The sequence below is a fragment of the Aquarana catesbeiana genome, linkage group LG01, assembly GCF_042186555.1.
Source record: "Aquarana catesbeiana isolate 2022-GZ linkage group LG01, ASM4218655v1, whole genome shotgun sequence".
In the NCBI taxonomy this organism is placed as follows: Eukaryota; Metazoa; Chordata; class Amphibia; order Anura; family Ranidae; genus Aquarana; species Aquarana catesbeiana.
Window position 1 is genome coordinate 989,434,191 of NC_133324.1, and position 19,253 is coordinate 989,453,443.

General features: G+C 46.6%; 1 protein-coding gene across 1 annotated transcript; it reads left to right on the top strand.

Moving 5' to 3' along the window:
* The first annotated feature begins 8,231 nt into the window (after positions 1-8,231).
* LOC141124053 (E3 ubiquitin/ISG15 ligase TRIM25-like) lies at positions 8,232-18,067 on the top strand. Its single transcript, XM_073612136.1, has 2 exons — positions 8,232-9,631; positions 15,962-18,067. Exons 1-2 carry the CDS (start codon positions 8,268-8,270, stop codon positions 16,356-16,358), a joined length of 1,761 nt encoding a protein of 586 aa, XP_073468237.1. The 5' UTR covers positions 8,232-8,267; the 3' UTR covers positions 16,359-18,067.
* The last annotated feature ends 1,186 nt before the right edge of the window (positions 18,068-19,253 follow it).

The window sequence follows — 19,253 nt, forward strand, 5'->3', positions numbered from 1 at the left end:
GTTCTGAGGCTAATTTAATGCAGATAAGTCACCAAGTGAGTTTAATCACCACCTTAACAAGTTGCTGACCGCCTAACGCAGATACACTGCGGCAGAATGGCACAGGCAGGCAAAATCACGTACCTGGTACGTGAACTGCCTCCCGCGGGCTGGGGGAGCATCATGCCCCCCCGGTGCCCGAGGCGGTCGGCTTCGTTGGCGAAGAGATACAGGCTGAGGGGGAGGCCACTCATTCATGGCCACCCCCTCGCAATCGCTCCCCACGAATGAAATTCTTTCTCTGCCGCTGTAATGTAAACAGAGGGAGAGGAAGTGATGTCATCTCTCCTCGAGTCGGTCTTTTCGTTCCGGCGCCGAGGAGAGAAGACATCAATGTGAGTTGCACCAACACTACACTTTCAGTAGAACACACTAGGCACACTTTTCACCCCCGATCACCCCCCTGTACCCCCTGTCACAGTGACACCAATAGCAGTTTTTTTTTGCATTGGTGTCAGTTTGTGACAGTTATAAGTGTTAGGGCAGTTAAGGTTAGCCCCCTTTAGGTCTAGGATACCCCCCTAACCCCCTATAATAAGGTTTTAACCCCTTGATCACCCCCCATCGCCAGTGTCACTAAGTGATCCTTTTTCTGATCGCTGTATTAGTGACACAGGTGACGCTAGTTAGGGAGGTAAATATTTAGGTTCGCCGTCAGCGTTTTATAGGGTCAGGGACCCCCATATACTACCTAATAAAGGTTTTAACCCCCTGATTGCCCCCTAGTTAACCCTTTCACCACTGATCACCGTATAACCGTTACGGGTGACACTGGTTAGTTTGTTGTTTTTTATAGTTTATTATAGTTTTAGGGCACCCGCCGTTTGTTACCTAATAAACGTTTAGCCCCCTGGCAGTGATATAAGTTAAGTTTTAGGATCAGATAAGGTCTGCATTGCCCCAAGCAGTGTCAGGTTAGTGCCAGTACCGCTAACACCCACGCACACCTCCCTTAGTGGTATAGTATCTGAACGGATCAATACCTGATCCGATCAGATCTATACTAGCGTCCCCAGCAATTTAGGGTTCCCAAAAATGCAGTGTTTAGCGGGATCAGCCCAGATACCTGCTAGCACCTGCGTTTTGCCCCTTCGCCCGGCCCAGCCCAGCCCACCCAAGTGCAGTATCGATCGATCACTGTCACTTACAAAACACTAAACACATAACTGCAGCGTTCGCAGAGTCAAGCCTGATCCCTGCGATCGCTAACAGTTTTTGTTGGTAGAGTTTTGATACAGTCGCTAACAGTCAGGAGCTTTTTTGCCTGTGAGTCTCACTAGTGTACCCCTAAATTTAGAGCCCAAAATGGCAAATCGAAGGTACACTAGTGAAGAGGCCTACATGTTTCTGAGCATGACAGATAGTGAAGAGGAAGTCACTCATCTGTCAGATTCAGGCTCAGAATACGATCCTGTAGAGGACAGCGGCTCCATGACAGATAGCTCTGACAACGGAGTTGTGGTCCCTGCCAAGGTCAGGCATACCAGACCCCGATCTTCTTCTTCTGTCCTTGAAGTGCAAGAACCGCAGGGCTCTCGTATGGAGCAGAGAAGTACTAGTGCCGCTATTCCTTCTGGTGAACTGGCAAGCACCAGCGGCCTAGTACACCCTGATCGTATATCCAGCACGGCAGTACCACGTGGTGACGTGGCGAGTCCCATAAGTGCAGTTCAAGCTGCTGAGGTGGCAAGCACTAGTCATGTCCAGCTGCCACCAAGAAGACAAACACAGGCCCGTCATGCCCATAGTGCCCTTCCTGCTGCATTCGCCAATCCGAATTGGGAACCCACCACTTCTGCAGCACCCGTACTTCCCCCATTCACTGGCCAACCCAGAATTCAGGTGGAAACAGTTGATTTTACGTCACTGGATTTTTATTCGCTGTTTTTCACCGAAGATCTCTATAGATCTATTGTGGACCAAAGCAATTTGTACGCTGGTCAACACATCGCCACTATTCCCCAGTCCACCCTTGCCAGAGATTGGAGACCAATTACAGTCTCCAAATTTAAGATCTTTCTGGGCCTTTCCCTCAACATGGGCATAAATAAAAAGAGTGAGTTGCGGTCATATTGGTCCACTGACCCAATTTACCATTCGCCCGTGTTCTCTGCCTCCATGACCAGGACACGATACGAGCAGATCTTGCAGTTCATGCACTTCAACAACAATGAACTCTGTCGTCCTCGTGGAGACCCTGAATACGATCGGCTCTACAAAATTCGGCCCCTCGTAAACCACTTCAACCAACGTTTTGCAGCTTTGTTTACCCCCCATCAAGTTGTCTGCGTTGATGAGTCCCTGATTACATTTTCTGGCCGCTTGTCATTCAAACAGTACCTTCCCAGCAAGCGTGCCAGATACGGGGTCAAGATGTATAAGCTCTGTGACAGGGCCACAGGCTATACATGTAGTTTTATGGTTTACGAGGGAAAAGATAGTCACGTAGAGCCGACAAACTGCCCTGACTACATAGGAAGCGCTGGCAAGATAGTGTGGGACTTGGTGTCACCCTTATTCGGAAAGGGGTACCACTTATATGTGGACAATTATTACATGTGTGCCACTTTTTAGTCACCTTTTTGATCATCAGATTGGAGCATGTGGCACCGTGCAACCTAATCGCTGGGGCTTTCCCTAGCGGCTTGTAGATTCCCGTCTTAGGCTGGGGGAGAGAGCCTGCTTGCAGTGTAATAATTTGCTCGATATGAAGTGGAGGGACAATAAGAATGTTTTCGTTCTCACCTCCCTTCATGCAGACACGACGACCCAAATTACTACAGCGACTGGTGTTGTGGAGAAACCCCTCTGTGTCCATGAATATAACCAAAATATGGGAGGGGTGGACCTCAACGACCAGTTGTTGGCGCCGTACCTAGTTGCCCATAAGGCCAGACGCTGGTACAAAAAAGTGTCTGTTTATTTATTTCAATTGGCTTTGCTGAACGCTTATGTGCTATACAGAGCTTCAGGACGGACTGGATCCTTCCTTAAATTCCAGGAAGAGATCGTCAGAGCCCTTCTGTATCCAGACGGTGCGCCACCTCACCTTCCCCAACCAAATGCAGTAAGCCGGCTGCATGAGAGGCATTTTCAATATGTCCTCCCGAGTACCCCTACCCAACGAACCCCCCCAAAGAAGATGTTGTGTCTGCAGAAAGTGTGGATATAGGCGTGACACCTGCTATTATTGACCCTTCTGTCCTGACAATCCTGGTCTTTGCATTGGTGAATGTTTTGAACGCTACCATTCACTAGTTGAGTATTAGCGTAGGGCACAGCATTGCACAGACTAGGCACACTTTCACAGGGTCTCCCAAGATGCTGTCGCATTTTGAGAGACCCAAACCTGGTACCAGTTACAAAAGTTAAAGCTACAAAAAAAAGTGTAAAAAAAAAAAAAAGTAAAAAAAAAAAACACAAAAAAATATAAAATAATAAAAAACAAAAATAGTTGTTGTTTTATTATTCTCTCTCTCTCTATTCTCTCTCTATTGTTCTGCTCTTTTTTTACTGTATTCTATTCTGCAATGTTTTATTGTTGTTATGTTTTTATCATGTTTGCCTTATAGGTATGCAATTTTTTTATACTTTACTGTGCTTTATTGGTAACTATTTTTTTGTTTTCAGGTACGCCATTCAGCTGCAGAGCGGATTTATTTATCTTGACAGCAACAGCGTTTGCTCCCACGATACATAAAGCCGTGACTCCAGCGCTGTCGGAGGTGATTTCACCACCACAGTTACATACTTCAGCATATATGCCGAAGCGTGGGGGGCAGCAGTGGGTGGAGGAGCGATTTGCTCCTGCCTTTTGCGGGAGGATGCCCCCATGCTTTGGCATATATAAACGGTGCATGTAGGCCCATCATTAGAAGTGGGTGGATGAAGGGAGGTATTCTAATGGTGGGCATACCCACCGATCAATATCTTTTTTTCATTCAGCCCACAGGCTGCATGAAAAAAAAGTTTACAATATATGCCCAACAAGGACCAGCAACGTACTGGTATGTTGCTGGACTTTGAGTGGTTATACCAGAATGATGCCTGCAGGTTTAGGTATCATCTTGGTATCATTCTGTTCAGCCAGCGGTTGGCTTTCATGTAAAAGCAATCCTAGCGGCTAATTTGCCTCTAGACTGCTTTTACAAGCAGTGGGAGGGAATGCCCCCTCCCACCGTCTTCCATGTTTTTCTCTGGCTCTCCTATCCCAACAGGGAACCCGAGAATGCAGCCGGTGATTCAGCCAGCTGACCATAGAGCTGATCAGGGACTAGAATGGCTCCAATCATCTCTATGGCCTAAGAAACCGGAAGCTACGAGCATTTCATCTTAGATTTCGCCGGATGTAAATAGCGCCATTGGGAAATTGGGGAAGCATTTTATCACACTGATCTTGGTGTGGTCAGATGCTTTGAGGGCAGAGGAGAGATCTAGGTTCTAATAGACCCCAATTTTTTCAAAAAAGAGTACCTGTCACTACCTATTGCTATCATAGGGGATATTTACATTCCCTGAGATAACAATAGAAATGATTAAAAAAATAAAAAAATGAAAGGAACAGTTTAAAAATAAGATAAAAAAGCGAAAAAAATAATAAAGAAAGAAAAAAAAAGCACCCCTGTCCCCCCTGCTCTCACGCAAAGGCGAACGCAAGCGTCGGTCTTGTGTCAAATGTAAACAGCAATTGCACCATGCATGTGAGGTATCACCGCGAAGGTCAGATCGAGGGCAGTAATTTTAGCAGTAGACCTCCTCTGTAAAAATCTAAAGTGGTAACCTATAAAGGCTTTTAAAGGCTTTTAAAAATGTATTTAGTTTGTCGCCACTGCACGTTTGTGCGCAATTTTAAAGCATGTCATGTTTGGTATCCATGTACTCGGCCTAAGATCATCTTTTTTATTTCATCAAACATTTGGGCAATATAGTGTGTTTTAGTGCATTAAAATTTAAAAAAGTTTGTTTTTTGCCAAAAAAATGCGTTTGAAAAATCGCTGCGCAAATACTGTGTGAAAAAAAAAATGAAACACCCACCATTTTAATCTGCAGGGCATTTGCTTTAAAAAATATATATAATGTTTGGGGGTTCAAAGTAATTTTCTTGCAAAAAAAAAAATTTTTTCATGTAAACAAAAAGTGGCAGAAAGGGCTTTGTCAAGTGGTTAGAAGAGTGGGTGATGTGTGACATAAGCTTCTAAATGTTGTGCATAAAATGCCAGGACAGTTCAAACCCCCCCCAAATGACCCCATTTTGGAAAGTAGACACCCCAAGCTATTTGCTGAGAGGCATGTCGAGTCCATGGAATATTTTATATTGTGACACAAGTTGCGGGAAAAAGACACTTCTTTTGTTTTTTTGCATAAAGTTGTCACTAAATGATATATTGCTCAAACATGCCATGGGAATATGTGAAATTACACCCCAAAATACATTCTGTTGCTTCTCCTGAGTACGGGGATACCACATGTGTGAGACTTTTTGGGAGCCTAGCCGCGTACGGGACCCTGAAACCTAAGCACCGCCTTCAGGCTTTCTAAGGGCGTAAATTTTTTATTTCACTCATCACTGCCTATCACAGTTTCGGAGGCCATGGAATGCCCAGGTGGCACAAACCCCCCCAAATGACCCCATTTTGGAAAGTAGACACCTCAAGCTATTTGCTGAGAGGTATAGTGAGTATTTTGCAGACCTCACTTTTTTCACACAGTTTTGAAAATTGAAAAAAGAAAAAAAAATATTTTTTTGTTTTTCTTCATTTTCAAAAACAAATGAGAGCTGCATAATACTCACCATGCCTCTCAGCAAATAGCTTGGGGTGTCCACTTTCCAAAATGGGGTCATTTGGGGGGGGGGGGTTGTGCTATCTTGGCATTTTATGGCCTTCGAAACTGTGATAGGTAGTGAGGAGTGAATCAAAAATTTACGCCCTTAGAAATCCTGAAGGCGGTGATTGGTTTTCGGGGCCCCATATGAAGCTAGGCTCCCAAAAAGTCCCACACCTGTGGTATCCCCGTACTCAGGAGAAGCAGCAGAATGTATTTTGGGGTGCAATTCCACATATGCTCATGGCATGTGTGAGCAATATATCATTTAGTGACAACTTTGTGCAAAAAAAAAAAAGTTTGTCATTTTCCTGCAACTTGTGGCAAAATATAAAATTTTCCATGGACTCAACATGCCTCTCAGCAAATAGCTTGGGGCGTCTACTTTCCAAAATGGGGTCATTTGGGGGGGGTTTGTGCCATCTTGACATTTTATGGCCTTCAAAACTGTGATAGGTAGAGAGGAGTGACATCAAAAATTTACGCCCTTAGAAATCCTGAAGGCAGTGCTTGGTTTCAGGGCCCCGTACGCGGCTAGGCTCCCAAAAAGTCCCACACATGTGGTATCCCCGTACATAGGAGAAGCAGCAGAATGTATTTTGGGGTGTAATTCCACATATGCCCATGGCATGTTTGAGCAATATATTATTTAGTGACAACTTTGTGCAAAAAAAAAAAAAAAAGTTTGTAATTTTCCCGCAACGTGTGTCAAAATATAAAATATTCCATGGACTCAACATGCCTCTCAGCAAATAGCTTGGGGTGCCTACTTTCCAAAATGGGGTCGGGGTTGTGCCATCTTGGCATTTTATGGCCTTCAAAACTGTGATAGGTAGTGAGGAGTGAAATAAAAAATTTACGCCCTTAGAAATCCTGAAGGCGGTGCTTGGTTTCGGGGCCCAGTACGCGGCTAGGCTCAAAAAAAGTCCCACACATGTGGTATCCCCATACTCAGGAGAAGCAGCTAAATGTATTTTGGGGTGCAATTCCACATAGCCCATGGCCTATGTGAGCAATATATCATTTAGTGACAACTTTTTGTAATTTTTTTTTTTTTGTCATTATTCAATCACTTGGGACAAAAAAAATGAATATTCAATGGGCTCAACATGCCTCTCAGCAATTTCCTTGGGGTGTCTACTTTCCAAAATGGGGTCATTGGGGGGGGGGGGGTTGTACTGCCCTGCCATTTTCGCACCTCAAGAAATGACATAGGCAGTCATAAACTAAAAGCTGTGTAAATTCCAGAAAATGTACCCTAGTTTGTAGACGCTATAACTTTTGCACAAACCAATAAATGTACGCTTATTGACTTTTTTTTACCAAAGACATGTGGCCGAATACATTTTGGCCTAAATGTATGACTAAAATTGAGTTTATTGGATTTTTTTTAGAACAAAAAGTAGAAAATATCATTTTTTTTCAAAATTTTCGGTCTTTTTCCGTTTATAGCGCAAAAAATTAAAACTGCAAAGGTGATCAAATACCATCAAAAGAAAGCCCTATTTGTGGGAAAAAAAGGACGCAAATTTTGTTTGGGTACAGCATTGCATGACCGCGCAATTAGCAGTTAAAGCGACGCAGTGCCAAATTGTAAAAAGTGCTCTGGTCAGGAAGGGGGTAAATCCTTCCGGGGCTGAAGTGGTTAATCAGCCACAGAACCTGAGTAATTCATATATGATCAGGTTTATAGGGATGATGTGACAACCCCACTGACAGGGGCTGATTGTCACACCACGCAATTACCCGACCACAATCACAGCTTCATGTCCTCATCATCATGTCCTGTAACTTTCAGCACATTCTCTCTGTGACTAAAGATATGTGGACCTGGTTGGAGGAGATGGGGCAGACAACCGAGGAGGAAGACATCTATTGGTCAGAATCTCCAAGCCAGGACTGCAGATCTACTGATTGTGTTGCAGTCATCTGCTGCAATCCCTGATTGAGGTGTGAAATGTTTTACACTCGTATTATCTGAGAGTGATAGTGAAGGGGAAATGAGGAAGATATAGACGGCCCCTGGAAAGCTGCCAGTCCCTCGGCACCTGCCTGGGTCACCTTGTGGGTAATCCGGCTCTATCCGTATGACTTGTGTTATTGCAGCCAAATACATCAACTTTGTGTTCCTTTTCTGTGAAATGTTCTAATGATATGATGGAGAATTCCTGACACAACGTTCCCTCATCTTATTACATGTCCTTTATATTCCCCAGATAGGGAGATTATTGTCAGGAACCCTCCCATGTATTATCTGTGTTCCTCTGTATAAGGAATCATATGACTACGTGTCTCAGTCTCAGCCCCTCCCTGTGTAGGAGTGTACAGAACTGTACAGAACTGTACAGAACTGGTTAATGAGTGTCAGATACGTTCAGTTTCATTTCTCTCTTCTGCTCTTAGCGATGGCGTCTGCTGATCTGGGGAAGGAGCTGGAATGTTCCGTCTGTCTGGACATTTATACAGATCCTGTAACCCTGACATGTGGACACAACTACTGCCAGGACTGTATTGGTCGTGTGTTGGATACACAGGAGGGGTCTGGAGGTTATTCCTGTCCTGAATGTAGAGAAGAGTTCCAGGATCGGCCTGCACTGCAGGAGGAGTCCGGGGTCTTCTGTACTTACTGTATTCACACTCCTGTACCTGCTGTGAAATCCTGTCTGATGTGTGAAGCTTCTATGTGTGACAATCACCTAAGAGTCCACAGCAAGTCACCAGAACACGTCTTATGTGACCCCACCACTTCCCTGGAGAACAGGAAATGCTCCGTCCATAAGAAGATTCTGGAGTATTACTGCACTGAGGACTCCACCTGTATCTGTGTGTCTTGTTGTCTGATTGGAGATCACATCAACCATAAGAAGGAATCTCTGGATGAGGCCTCTGAGATGAAGAAGAAGAAACTGAGGAATGTTCTGCAGAAACTGATGACAGAGAGAGAGGAGATGGAGAAAAGAGTCCAGAGTCTGCAGGAACACAGGAGGAAAGTACAAGGAGAAGCAGATGATGAAACAGAGAGAGTCACTGTCCTGTTCAGAGACCTCAGGAGACGTCTGGAAGACCTGGAGAAGAGAGTCCTGAGGGAAATCTCCGGGCAGGCAGAGCGGATCTTCGTGATAATCAATGATCTGGTCCAGGATCTGGAAATAAAGAAGGAGGATCTGTCCAGGAAGATGGGGGACATTGAGGAGCTGTGTAACATGACGGATCCACTGACTGTCCTACAGGAATCAGACACAGGTGACTTGTGTGATACTGAGGATGGAGATGATGAGGACAGAGAGAGACATGATAAACACCTCCATGATGGGGGGGATCTGGATGTGGGGGGGATCTCATACACATTAGACACAGGTTTATCTGATATCATGTCTGGGGTAAATGTAGAGAAATGTCCAGGCACACATGTCTATCCACATTCTACTACAAAGGGAAAAGGTCACATCAATGCTGAACCATCCAGAAGATCTCCCCAACCCTCCTCCACCATACAACCATCCAGGAGATCTCCCCAACCCTCCTCCACCATACAACACTCACACCTCCAGGTTGGAGGTCCAAATATTGCTGCTGTACAGCAAACATCGGGGGTGTCGGGGGTTACAGACATATTACTGGATGTGAGGACAGCTGCTAATAATCTACATATATCAGATGACAGGAAAACTGTATCCACATCATCACATCAGAATGACCCAGAAACACCAGAGAGGTTTCAGGATTGTCCTCAGGTGATGAGCAGTCAGAGGTTCTCCTCAGGGAGACATGACCAGTGTAGTCTAAATGTCCCCTTCATTCTTATCGCTGTTACCCACTTATCTCCAACCCGTACCTTACCCACCTCAAATAATGAGACCACACTTATATTTTATGGAGTAAAATGGCCATAACAGCCTATTTTATTAAAACAAACCAACTAAATAACTCCAAACCACTATATATATATATTATATATACTGTATATATAAATATAATAAACAATAACATAAACAATAACATAACCTGTTAACCCCAGTCTGATGGTCTCTGACGGTGACCCACCTTTTAACCACGTATAACCACATACCACACCAATGCACTGTGGGACCTTTTCCAAACTGATAGGCCTCCAGCTGTGACCGCTCGGAGACAACCCCTTCCCACAGTGCAACCATTCCAGTATTCCATCCACCATTCAGGAATACACCGGAGGGGCACATACAAACGATGAGCCCCCCACCCCTTTTTGATCCCTCCGTTTACTGCCACCGTCAAAGACCACCAGAAGAACACCGCCATAGCCCTGAAGGGCACCTATCCGCTGTCATGACGACCTTCTTCCTTTTCCTGCAATAAATTAAAAACAGAGCAGCAAGTACACACGGACACATTGCACACATATATCTAGGGCGGGAGGGTGGGAAAAACTGCCTCCTCCTGTAAGTTCATCTTCACACTGACCCTTTGCACCGCCCCCTCTATAAATATAACCACTCCCCTTTGGCAAAAACTTCTTTCTTACCTTCCCCTTTCTTGCCACTCCCATTACTCCTTTCCACATTAACCCCATATGTGTCTCCCTTAGACACACTGTCATGCCCGGCCCTACACTATCCCTCCTTGCAGTCCTTTCGTTCCGGGCCTCACTTGACCAGTGTAGTCTAAATGTCCCCTTCATTCTTATCGCTGTTACCCACTTATCTCCAACCCGTACCTTACCCACCTCAAATAATGAGACCACACTTATATTTTATGGAGTAAAATGGCCATAACAGCCTATTTTATTAAAACAAACCAACTAAATAACTCCAAACCACTATATATATATATTATATATACTGTATATATAAATATAATAAACAATAACATAAACAATAACATAACCTGTTAACCCCAGTCTGATGGTCTCTGACGGTGACCCACCTTTTAACCACGTATAACCACATACCACACCAATGCACTGTGGGACCTTTTCCAAACTGATAGGCCTCCAGCTGTGACCGCTCGGAGACAACCCCTTCCCACAGTGCAACCATTCCAGTATTCCATCCACCGTTCAGGAATACACCGGAGGGGCACATACAAACGATGAGCCCCCCACCCCTTTTTGATCCCTCCGTTTACTGCCACCGTCAAAGACCACCAGAAGAACACGCCACAGCCCGAAAGGGTGACAACCTTACCCTTGAGGGCACCTCCACACCCTCAGGGCCCGTTCTATCCCTTCCTGTAAACCCATAGCCATAAGTCAATCCCCACTTCAGAGAGACGAACTCCATCACTCCTCAAGTAGAGCCCCACATTTTTTCCACGCTCTCTGTGCCTAATCACAATACCCCCATTCTGTGCCACGAACCTACCCACTACTTTGTTGATACGAGTCTTACTGATGCTCACCACAGATCTAGCCCAACGCCATGTCGTTCTAGCCAACATGTCAGACCACAGCAAAAAGGGGTACCCGGGAATTTAGTGCGCAAGTGCGTGAAATCGGATTTAATATCCGCGATCAGGTCCCTGACTGTCCGGATCCCCAAATCATTCCTCATGTATCACTAACACGTCAGGTGGTCTATCCAGCCTTACGTACCTCTCCACCTCCACCATCACTCTACCCCACCTCATCCCGGGTATCCCCAACCATCTCCGATAAGCCTCCCTCCTGGAAAATACCCAATTGCCTGCCATCCGGTCTTACGTCTCCTCTCCTGGCCCCCCAACACACCTAGGAGTGCCCTATGATCCAGACAAGGCGTACTGAACCTCCATCTGAAACGACAAACAAATAACATAAAGGCAGCAACACACCTGTCAACTTAACACAACCATATCACAACATGCGAATCCCACATGCACCCTCCTTTTCCTGTAAACATCCAAAATATTTTTTTTTTTTTTTTTTCTTATATCTATTCCACGGCCAAATGAGGCCTAATATAAGACCGAAATCTCACAAATCCCATCTTCCAATTCTGCTCACAGCCGCCTCATCCAACCCACATCTGGCAGCTTCTGTAGCCGCCCCTATGCGGAAGGAGTGTGAAGCGTACCCTGCCCCGTCCAACCCAGCTGCTTTACGACATTTCCTAAAAATTGATATGAACTGAAACTTTGACAAGTAGTACCCATTCTCATGCCTCAGGAATGGCCCTGCCCCATCTGTTCTAATCTTCGGAAATTCACGCACTGCCTCAACAGGGCACACCCTAGACCCAGGTAATGTGAACAGCGACACATCCACACCCTTACCCTGGTGATCAGTTTTTGACCTGCGCAGCCGCAAACACACTCTATCCACCTCCACCTGCACATCTTGCTCCCAACAGGCCCACTGCCAAACACTTCGATGGGCTAACCAACTCCCCTGTCCGAAAAACCCCAAAAATGCTAGCGAGAACACTGCTGTAAACAGCAACGCTTCATACCGCGATTTACATATTGAACCCAACATCGCACATACGGACCCCAGGTTCGCAAAAGTGACAGGCCGTCTCACATCCTTCCACATATGCTGTTTTCGATAACCCTTTATGGCCTGCTTCACCCAAAATCTTTTTTCCAGTCCTCCCCTCCCATTAATTTGAAAAGAAACGATAAGCCCGTCATTTTTTTATCGATGGAAGAGACCGAAAAAACATTTTTCAATGTTCCTAGCTACAAAATACAATACCAGTAACCGCCCGTCAGACCCCATTTTCCCAGCCCCTGCCTCCTGTACCAACCCTGACCAATCTTTCCATACCTTCGCGTAGGCTGACCAAGTGGACTCACTTAGACTGCCGAATCCATCCCGCGGTGACTCCAAGGGCAGCTCCCAAATCCAGTCCGGGCAAGGAACTCCTTCTTTTTGTGCACCCGGAGCCAGCTCCCTGAACTTGTTCCATTGAAATCGAGACAAGGAGTCAGCTAGCAAATTGTCGACACCCGGGATGTGCACCGCATAAATAAAATATTTAATCTCAAACACCTCAACACCAGTTTCCGCAAAAGCCGTATAACTGGTTGTGGTGACGCAGACATGCGATTGACCACCTGCACTACTCCCATGTTATCACAATTTATTCTCAACTTTAGAATCTGGCATGCCTCCCCCCACAGTTCCAAAGCCAGCACCACTGGAAAAGTTCCAGTCGCACTAAATTCTTAAGGAACTCCGCCCTCTCCCAAGACTGCGGCCAGGGGTCCACGCTCCACTGCCCTTGGAAAAATGCACCGTAGCCCGTGGAGCCTGCAGCTTATGTAACCAGCTCTACATCGAAATTACTCACCGGGCCAGACATCCACACCGCCCTGCCATTGTATGAGGCTAAAAACTCATACCACACCTTTAAATCCTCCCTGTGTTCCCCGGTCAGGCGAATAAAATGAGTCGGGGCCTTTACCCCCGCGGTGGCTGCCAACAGCCGTCGGCAATACCTGCCCCATGGGGATGATCCTGCAGGCAAAATTCAACTTACCCAGCAACGACTGCAGAGTCCTCAACTGAACTTTCCGCAGTCCGTGGATTTCCCGAATTTCCTTCTGCAAGTCCTCCAACTTACCTCTGGGCAATCGGCACTCCATCGCCATTGAGTCTATTACTATCCCCAAAAGCTAAGTTCAGCCGTTGGGCCTTCCGTTCTTTCTGCGGCCAATGGTATACCAAACCTGCCTGCAATGTGCTGCAACGTGGAAAGTAGAATCGCACACACAGAGGAAGCAGGGGGGCCTATACACAAAAAGTCATCCAAATAATGTATGACTGAACCTAAGCCGGAAACCTCCCTAATCACCTACTCCAAAAACGAGCTGAAAGCCGCGAACATGGCTTTTGGAAAAGATAAGTGGTGCATCACGCGGAACTTGTTCGGTTCCTTCTTGGGCACCACCCCCAATGGTGACACCACCAAATCCTGCCAGGGTTTGTTGGCAAAGGGCCCCCCCCATGCGCCCCATGGCCACTTCTCTTCCCAATTTGTCCTCCACCACCCCCGGATGCTGTAAAGCAGATGTCAGATTCCTTGCCTTTGGCAGAACCATCGCCAACGAACACGGGTTCTTAAAACCGTCCTGAAACCCCGAAGCCAATAACTTTGCCGCTTCCCTGTCTATATACTTACTTAGAAAAGGAAGCATCCTTTCCACCCTCACCGGCGTCGTCCCTCTTTTGAGCAGAGTCACCGGCATGCTTCCCTCTCTTAAAACACCTGGACAATATATGGGCTCCCCCTCACCCAGAGCACTCGTGCTTGAACTTGTATGCTGCTCCAAATTTACAGGAGCCCTCATTGCACTGCCAGCATACTCCCCACTTCTTTCCGGCCGGCAGTCCTGAGGAATGTGTACCCCCGGCCTCCCCCTGAAAAAACTGAGGCGGGGCCCTCGCTGAAGACATAAGCCTCATCCAGAGGCTAATATCTTTATGATCCCAATGCAGAGACGGGCGGACTGCTCTGCACTGTCTGAACTGCTCGTTGTATCTAAGCCAAGCAGTACCACCGTACACCCTATGTGCCCCTCCTATAGCGTCCATGTAACAGAACAAAGCCGAGCAATGCTCGGGGTTCTTCTCACCAATAACGCTCACCATAATGGCAAACGCTTGCAGCCAGTTAACAAATGTACACGGTATAAGCCTGTACCTCCTTCTTTCCTCGTTCTCCTTCTTGGAATCATCAGGTTTCACCCTGTCCAAGTTAATTTTTTCCAATGGCAGTAGCGAAAAATCTCCACATACTCGCCCTTGTAAATCTTATCCCGGACTTCCTGTTTTAGATGAGCTCCCAGCAGGCCCTCGAAGTAGAGGTATACCTCGCACTTTGCCGCGTTCGCAGTCCTGACCATATTGGTCCTCTCCGCCTTCTCCGTATCCCCTTTTTCCCCTGCCTTCTCGGTGACCACTCCTACCCCTGACTGCACGGGTATCGGAGCTGCCTCAAATCTACCTAACAACGCCCGCAGGCCCTCCAATAAATCCGTCAGCTGCGTACTGGACCCCGCACTGGCAGGCCTGTGCCCTGCCCCCTGCTGGCCCAGCGTATCCCCCCCTGACTGTATCAAAGGAACTGCTGGCCTAACCGTACCCGCAGCTACCACCCCTAACACATCCTGCAATGCATCAGACAAAGACAAATTAACCATTGACTTACCGGGCTGACCAGGAGCTCCCCCAACAGCCGCCGCGTTGCTCTCCATCGCTGGTACTAGTGGTTCCTCCTCCCCTGATGCTTTCCCTTCTGACCTCTCGTCCTGTTCCAGGATGGGTGGCATAGCAAGCCCCCCGGGAGATGAAATCCCTAAGGCCGTGGTGCTTGGCAGTTGTGGGGCCCGCTTCACCCCCGAAATTCCTCCTTCTCCAGACCGGCGTCACTGACCTGACCTGGCGATGTCCTGGCTGTCATGTGTTGTTCTTCCTCCGCCATCTTGTCCCACCGAGCGCTGTCCCGGTAGGCTCCGCCCCCTCACCGACTTCCCGATCTCCCGCTCCACCACCTCCGTGTCTCTGCTCGGCTCTCCGTCCCTCATCATCTCCCCCCTCTGATCGCTGTGTGCGGATGGGGATGCCGCCCTGCTTCCTGACCCACGATGTCCGTGCGGGGAACCAGCGCCATGTTGGCCCGTGGCCCCACCCACTGGATTAGGCAGGCGGCGTGTGGACCACCCAGGGCCTGCTGAAAGCTGTGGCTGATGCTGTTTTGCCGGGGGAAGCGATCACTCCTCTGTCGGGCTTCTGGGGAGGTGAATGGGTCTAGACGCAGGCCCTGGTGAAAAGCACGCTGGAGGCCGCGACCTCCGCGATGGGACACCTCACCTGACGGGGATCCGTCTGCCTCATCCTCCATGAGCTCCGCGCCTGTCTCTGCAGCCACTCTGGTATTGCTTCAATCTCTGCCATCATGGAGGAGCAGTGAGAAAAACTGCCTCCTCCTGTAAGTTCATCTTCACACTGACCCTTTGCACCGCCCCCTCTATAAATATAACCACTCCCCTTTGGCAAAAACTTCTTTCTTACCTTCCCCTTTCTTGCCACTCCCATTACTCCTTTCCACATTAACCCCATATGTGTCTCCCTTAGACACACTGTCATGCCCGGCCCTACACTATCCCTCCTTGCAGTCCTTTCGTTCCGGGCCTCACTTTACTGGGAAGTGGATGTCGGGGGGGCATTGTACTGGAGAGTCGGGATGTGTTACCCCAGTATAGACAGGAGAGGACGTCAGTCAGTGATTGGAGATAATAAGAAGTCCTGGTGTTTGGAGGGGTGGGATAATCAGTACTCAGTGATACATGACAGTGATAGGATCCGATTACCCGGCGATGTCTCCAGTAGGAGAGTCAGGATAGATCTGTATTATGAGGCCGGGCGGATCTCCTTTTATGATCTGTGTGACCCGATCCGACATCTCCACACCTTCACCACCACCTTCACTGAGCCCCTCCATGCTGGGGTATATGTAGGGGGAGGGGTATATGTAGGGGGAGGGGTATATGTAGGGGGAGGTTGTATAAAGATATGTGGGGGGGATCAGAAGTGAGAGATCTGCCCAGAGACATCACAAGGTGGATTATCTGATTGGTGATTGGTGGAATACTCATCCAATAGGAGGAAGCAGAGGACAGGAAACATGAGTGATTTATTTATAAAGCTGCAGGTTCCGGGGCCGTCATCTTCATCCTAAACCTCACTTCACTACCTAGTGTGTCACTGACCAGGAACAAGCATGCAGGAGGTCAGATTGTTCAGCCTTCACTGGCTGCATGCTTGTTCTGGGTCAGTGACACACTACATAGTGTAGCCAGGATCAGGATGACGGCCCTGGGGTCTCCACCATTACTGTCTATAGAAGAAAGGGGTATTTTTTTAGCTTTGGATGGAGTGGGGAAGGATTAGAACCTCTGTCAGATCTTTATTTCTGTCTGTATCTCTGTTGTAGATTTCCCTTCATTTATTGCCTGATAAAATGTTGTCACCAGGACAGGAAGTGAGGGGAAATCTCTCTAATGGAGCCCCGGATAGCAGTAAAAACCTGACAGGGTTCTAATCCTCCCCCACTCCATCCAAATCTAGAACAATAGGATTTGTCTAGACACACACTTTAATATCCACAATGAGAATTCCTAGATTTCTGTCCTCACAGGTTCCTTTACATGACCAATCCATGGATCTGTGATTGCTCCTCCCCCTCACTGTGATTGGCTGTGATGATTGTCACTATGAATACAGCCAGTGCTAGCCTTGCTCCTATTGGTTATGATGTAGAGGGGGCGGGGATTGTGGACAGGTGATGGGGATATACAATCTCAGGAAGTGGAAATCCTCGGCTCTGTATATGGGAATATGGATCAATGATTGGATATAGATAGAATGATGGGAGGGATTGGATGATGACTACAATCACCATTAACCCCTTCAGTCCCGGCACCTCTATGATCCTTATGGAGCCGAGCAATTGTTCCATTTCCTCTATGGCCCTATTCATCTGATAAAGAGAAATAATTCTCCTATGATTTACTAATGATGAAATGACATGACTAAGTGCTTATATGCTAATGTTAGGTTCTTTATATAATAACAGGTTCTCTGTCTAGAATGACTTTATAAAAAGATGTTATTAGAACAAATTGTTGTTCTTGGGATCCTTGGAAGGTCTTGTTGGGGAACATAGAGACTGTTGGTCTCCTTCTTCTACAATGAGGGATTTGGGAGTCTGGAGGTGGGACAAGCTGATAAGGTGTTCAGAGATAACAGAAATGAATGTCTCTTGTAATGAATGATGTGCTGCTTGTACAAATTCTTCAGTGAATGATTCCATCTGTAAAATGTTGATGTTTGGGACGGTCCTCCATGACAACTGTCCAGGATTGGAGGGTAAAAGCCTCCCGTTTGATGAAGAGGTCAGATCCTTGGTCCTTGGTCCATCTGCCATGTCTCCACACACCTTCATCTCTCTACTTTCTAATCTTTACTTTTACTTTGTAACTCTTCTCTTCTAAATAAACTTCCAGAACCTTCCCCGGGATCAGAGGTTGTTATTTCCTCATCACATTCCACAAGAACGTTGTAATCCCGATGGAACACATCCATCATTTTATTGGGACACACAAGGCTTCCTATGGTCAGGATTGTCTTACAATGTTACATTTTCCTATATATAAGACACAAACACATCACAAAATGGAACAAATAGATCTCCGTTGCTTGGTATGACCCGTCTTTATTAGGGATGAGCCGAACACCCCCCGGTTCGGTTCGCACCAGAACTTGCGAACGGACCGAAAATTTGCACGAACGTTAGAACCCCATTGACGTCTATGGGACTCGAACGTTCGAAATCAAAAGTCTAATTTTAAAGGCTAATTTGCATGGTATTGTCCTAAAAAGGGTTTGGGGACCCGGGTCCTGCCCCAGGGGACATGTATCAATGCAAAAAACATTTTAAAAAATGGCCGTTTTTTCGGGAGCAGTGATTTTAATGATGCTTAAAGTAAAAAAAAAGTGAAATATTCCTTTAAATATCGTACCTGGGGGGGGTGTCTATAGTATGCCTGTAAAATGGCGCGTGTTTCCCGTGCTTAGAACAGTCCCTGCACAAAATGTCATTTTTAAAGGAAAAAAAGTCATTCAAAACTGCTTGCGGGTTTAATGTAATGTCGGGTCCTGGCAATATGGATGAAAATCAGTGAGAGAAACGGCATGGGTATCCCCCAGTCCATTACCAGGCCCTTTGGGTCTTGTATGGATATTAAGGGGAAACCCGCACCCAAATTAAAAAAAGGAAAGGTGTGGGGCCCTCCAGGCCCTATATACTCTGAACAGAAGTATATATGCAAACAAGACAGGGACTGTAGGTTTGTTGTTAAGTAGAATCTGTTTGGAATTTTGAACTGGTACATTTTTAAAGTGTAGCTCCAGCCAAAAAATCTATTTTAAACTTTTTGGAAAACATAGGGAAGGGTTATCACCCCTGTGACATTTGTTTTGCTGTCTGTGCTCCTCTTCAGAAGATTTCACCTCATTATTTGCCCCAATGACAAATGTTTTTTGAAAATTTGGGTTTTTTGTGAAACAAGGATTGGTGATAAAGCATCAGTGGAAAGGAGAAAATGTTTTCTCATATTAACTCTTACAGGAGAGAATTTCCCTTCCTAGGGGTAGATTTCATCTCACTTCCTGTTGTCTCCTTCCGTTTGCAAGTAGGAGTCGTTTGTAAGTTGGATGTTTGAAAGTAGGGGCCTGCCCTATATACTCAGCAGAAATGTGGGCCTTAGGTGTTGTTGTGGCCACAACACTGTAAGCCCTCACAGGGCCCTGCTGTGAAATATTAGATCAAGAATTGTAATTACATGTCCCTGTTGAACAGGGGCAGAAAAACTGGGCCTTTGGTGATGGTGCTGGTGGTGCTGGTGCCACAACACTGTAAGTCCTCACA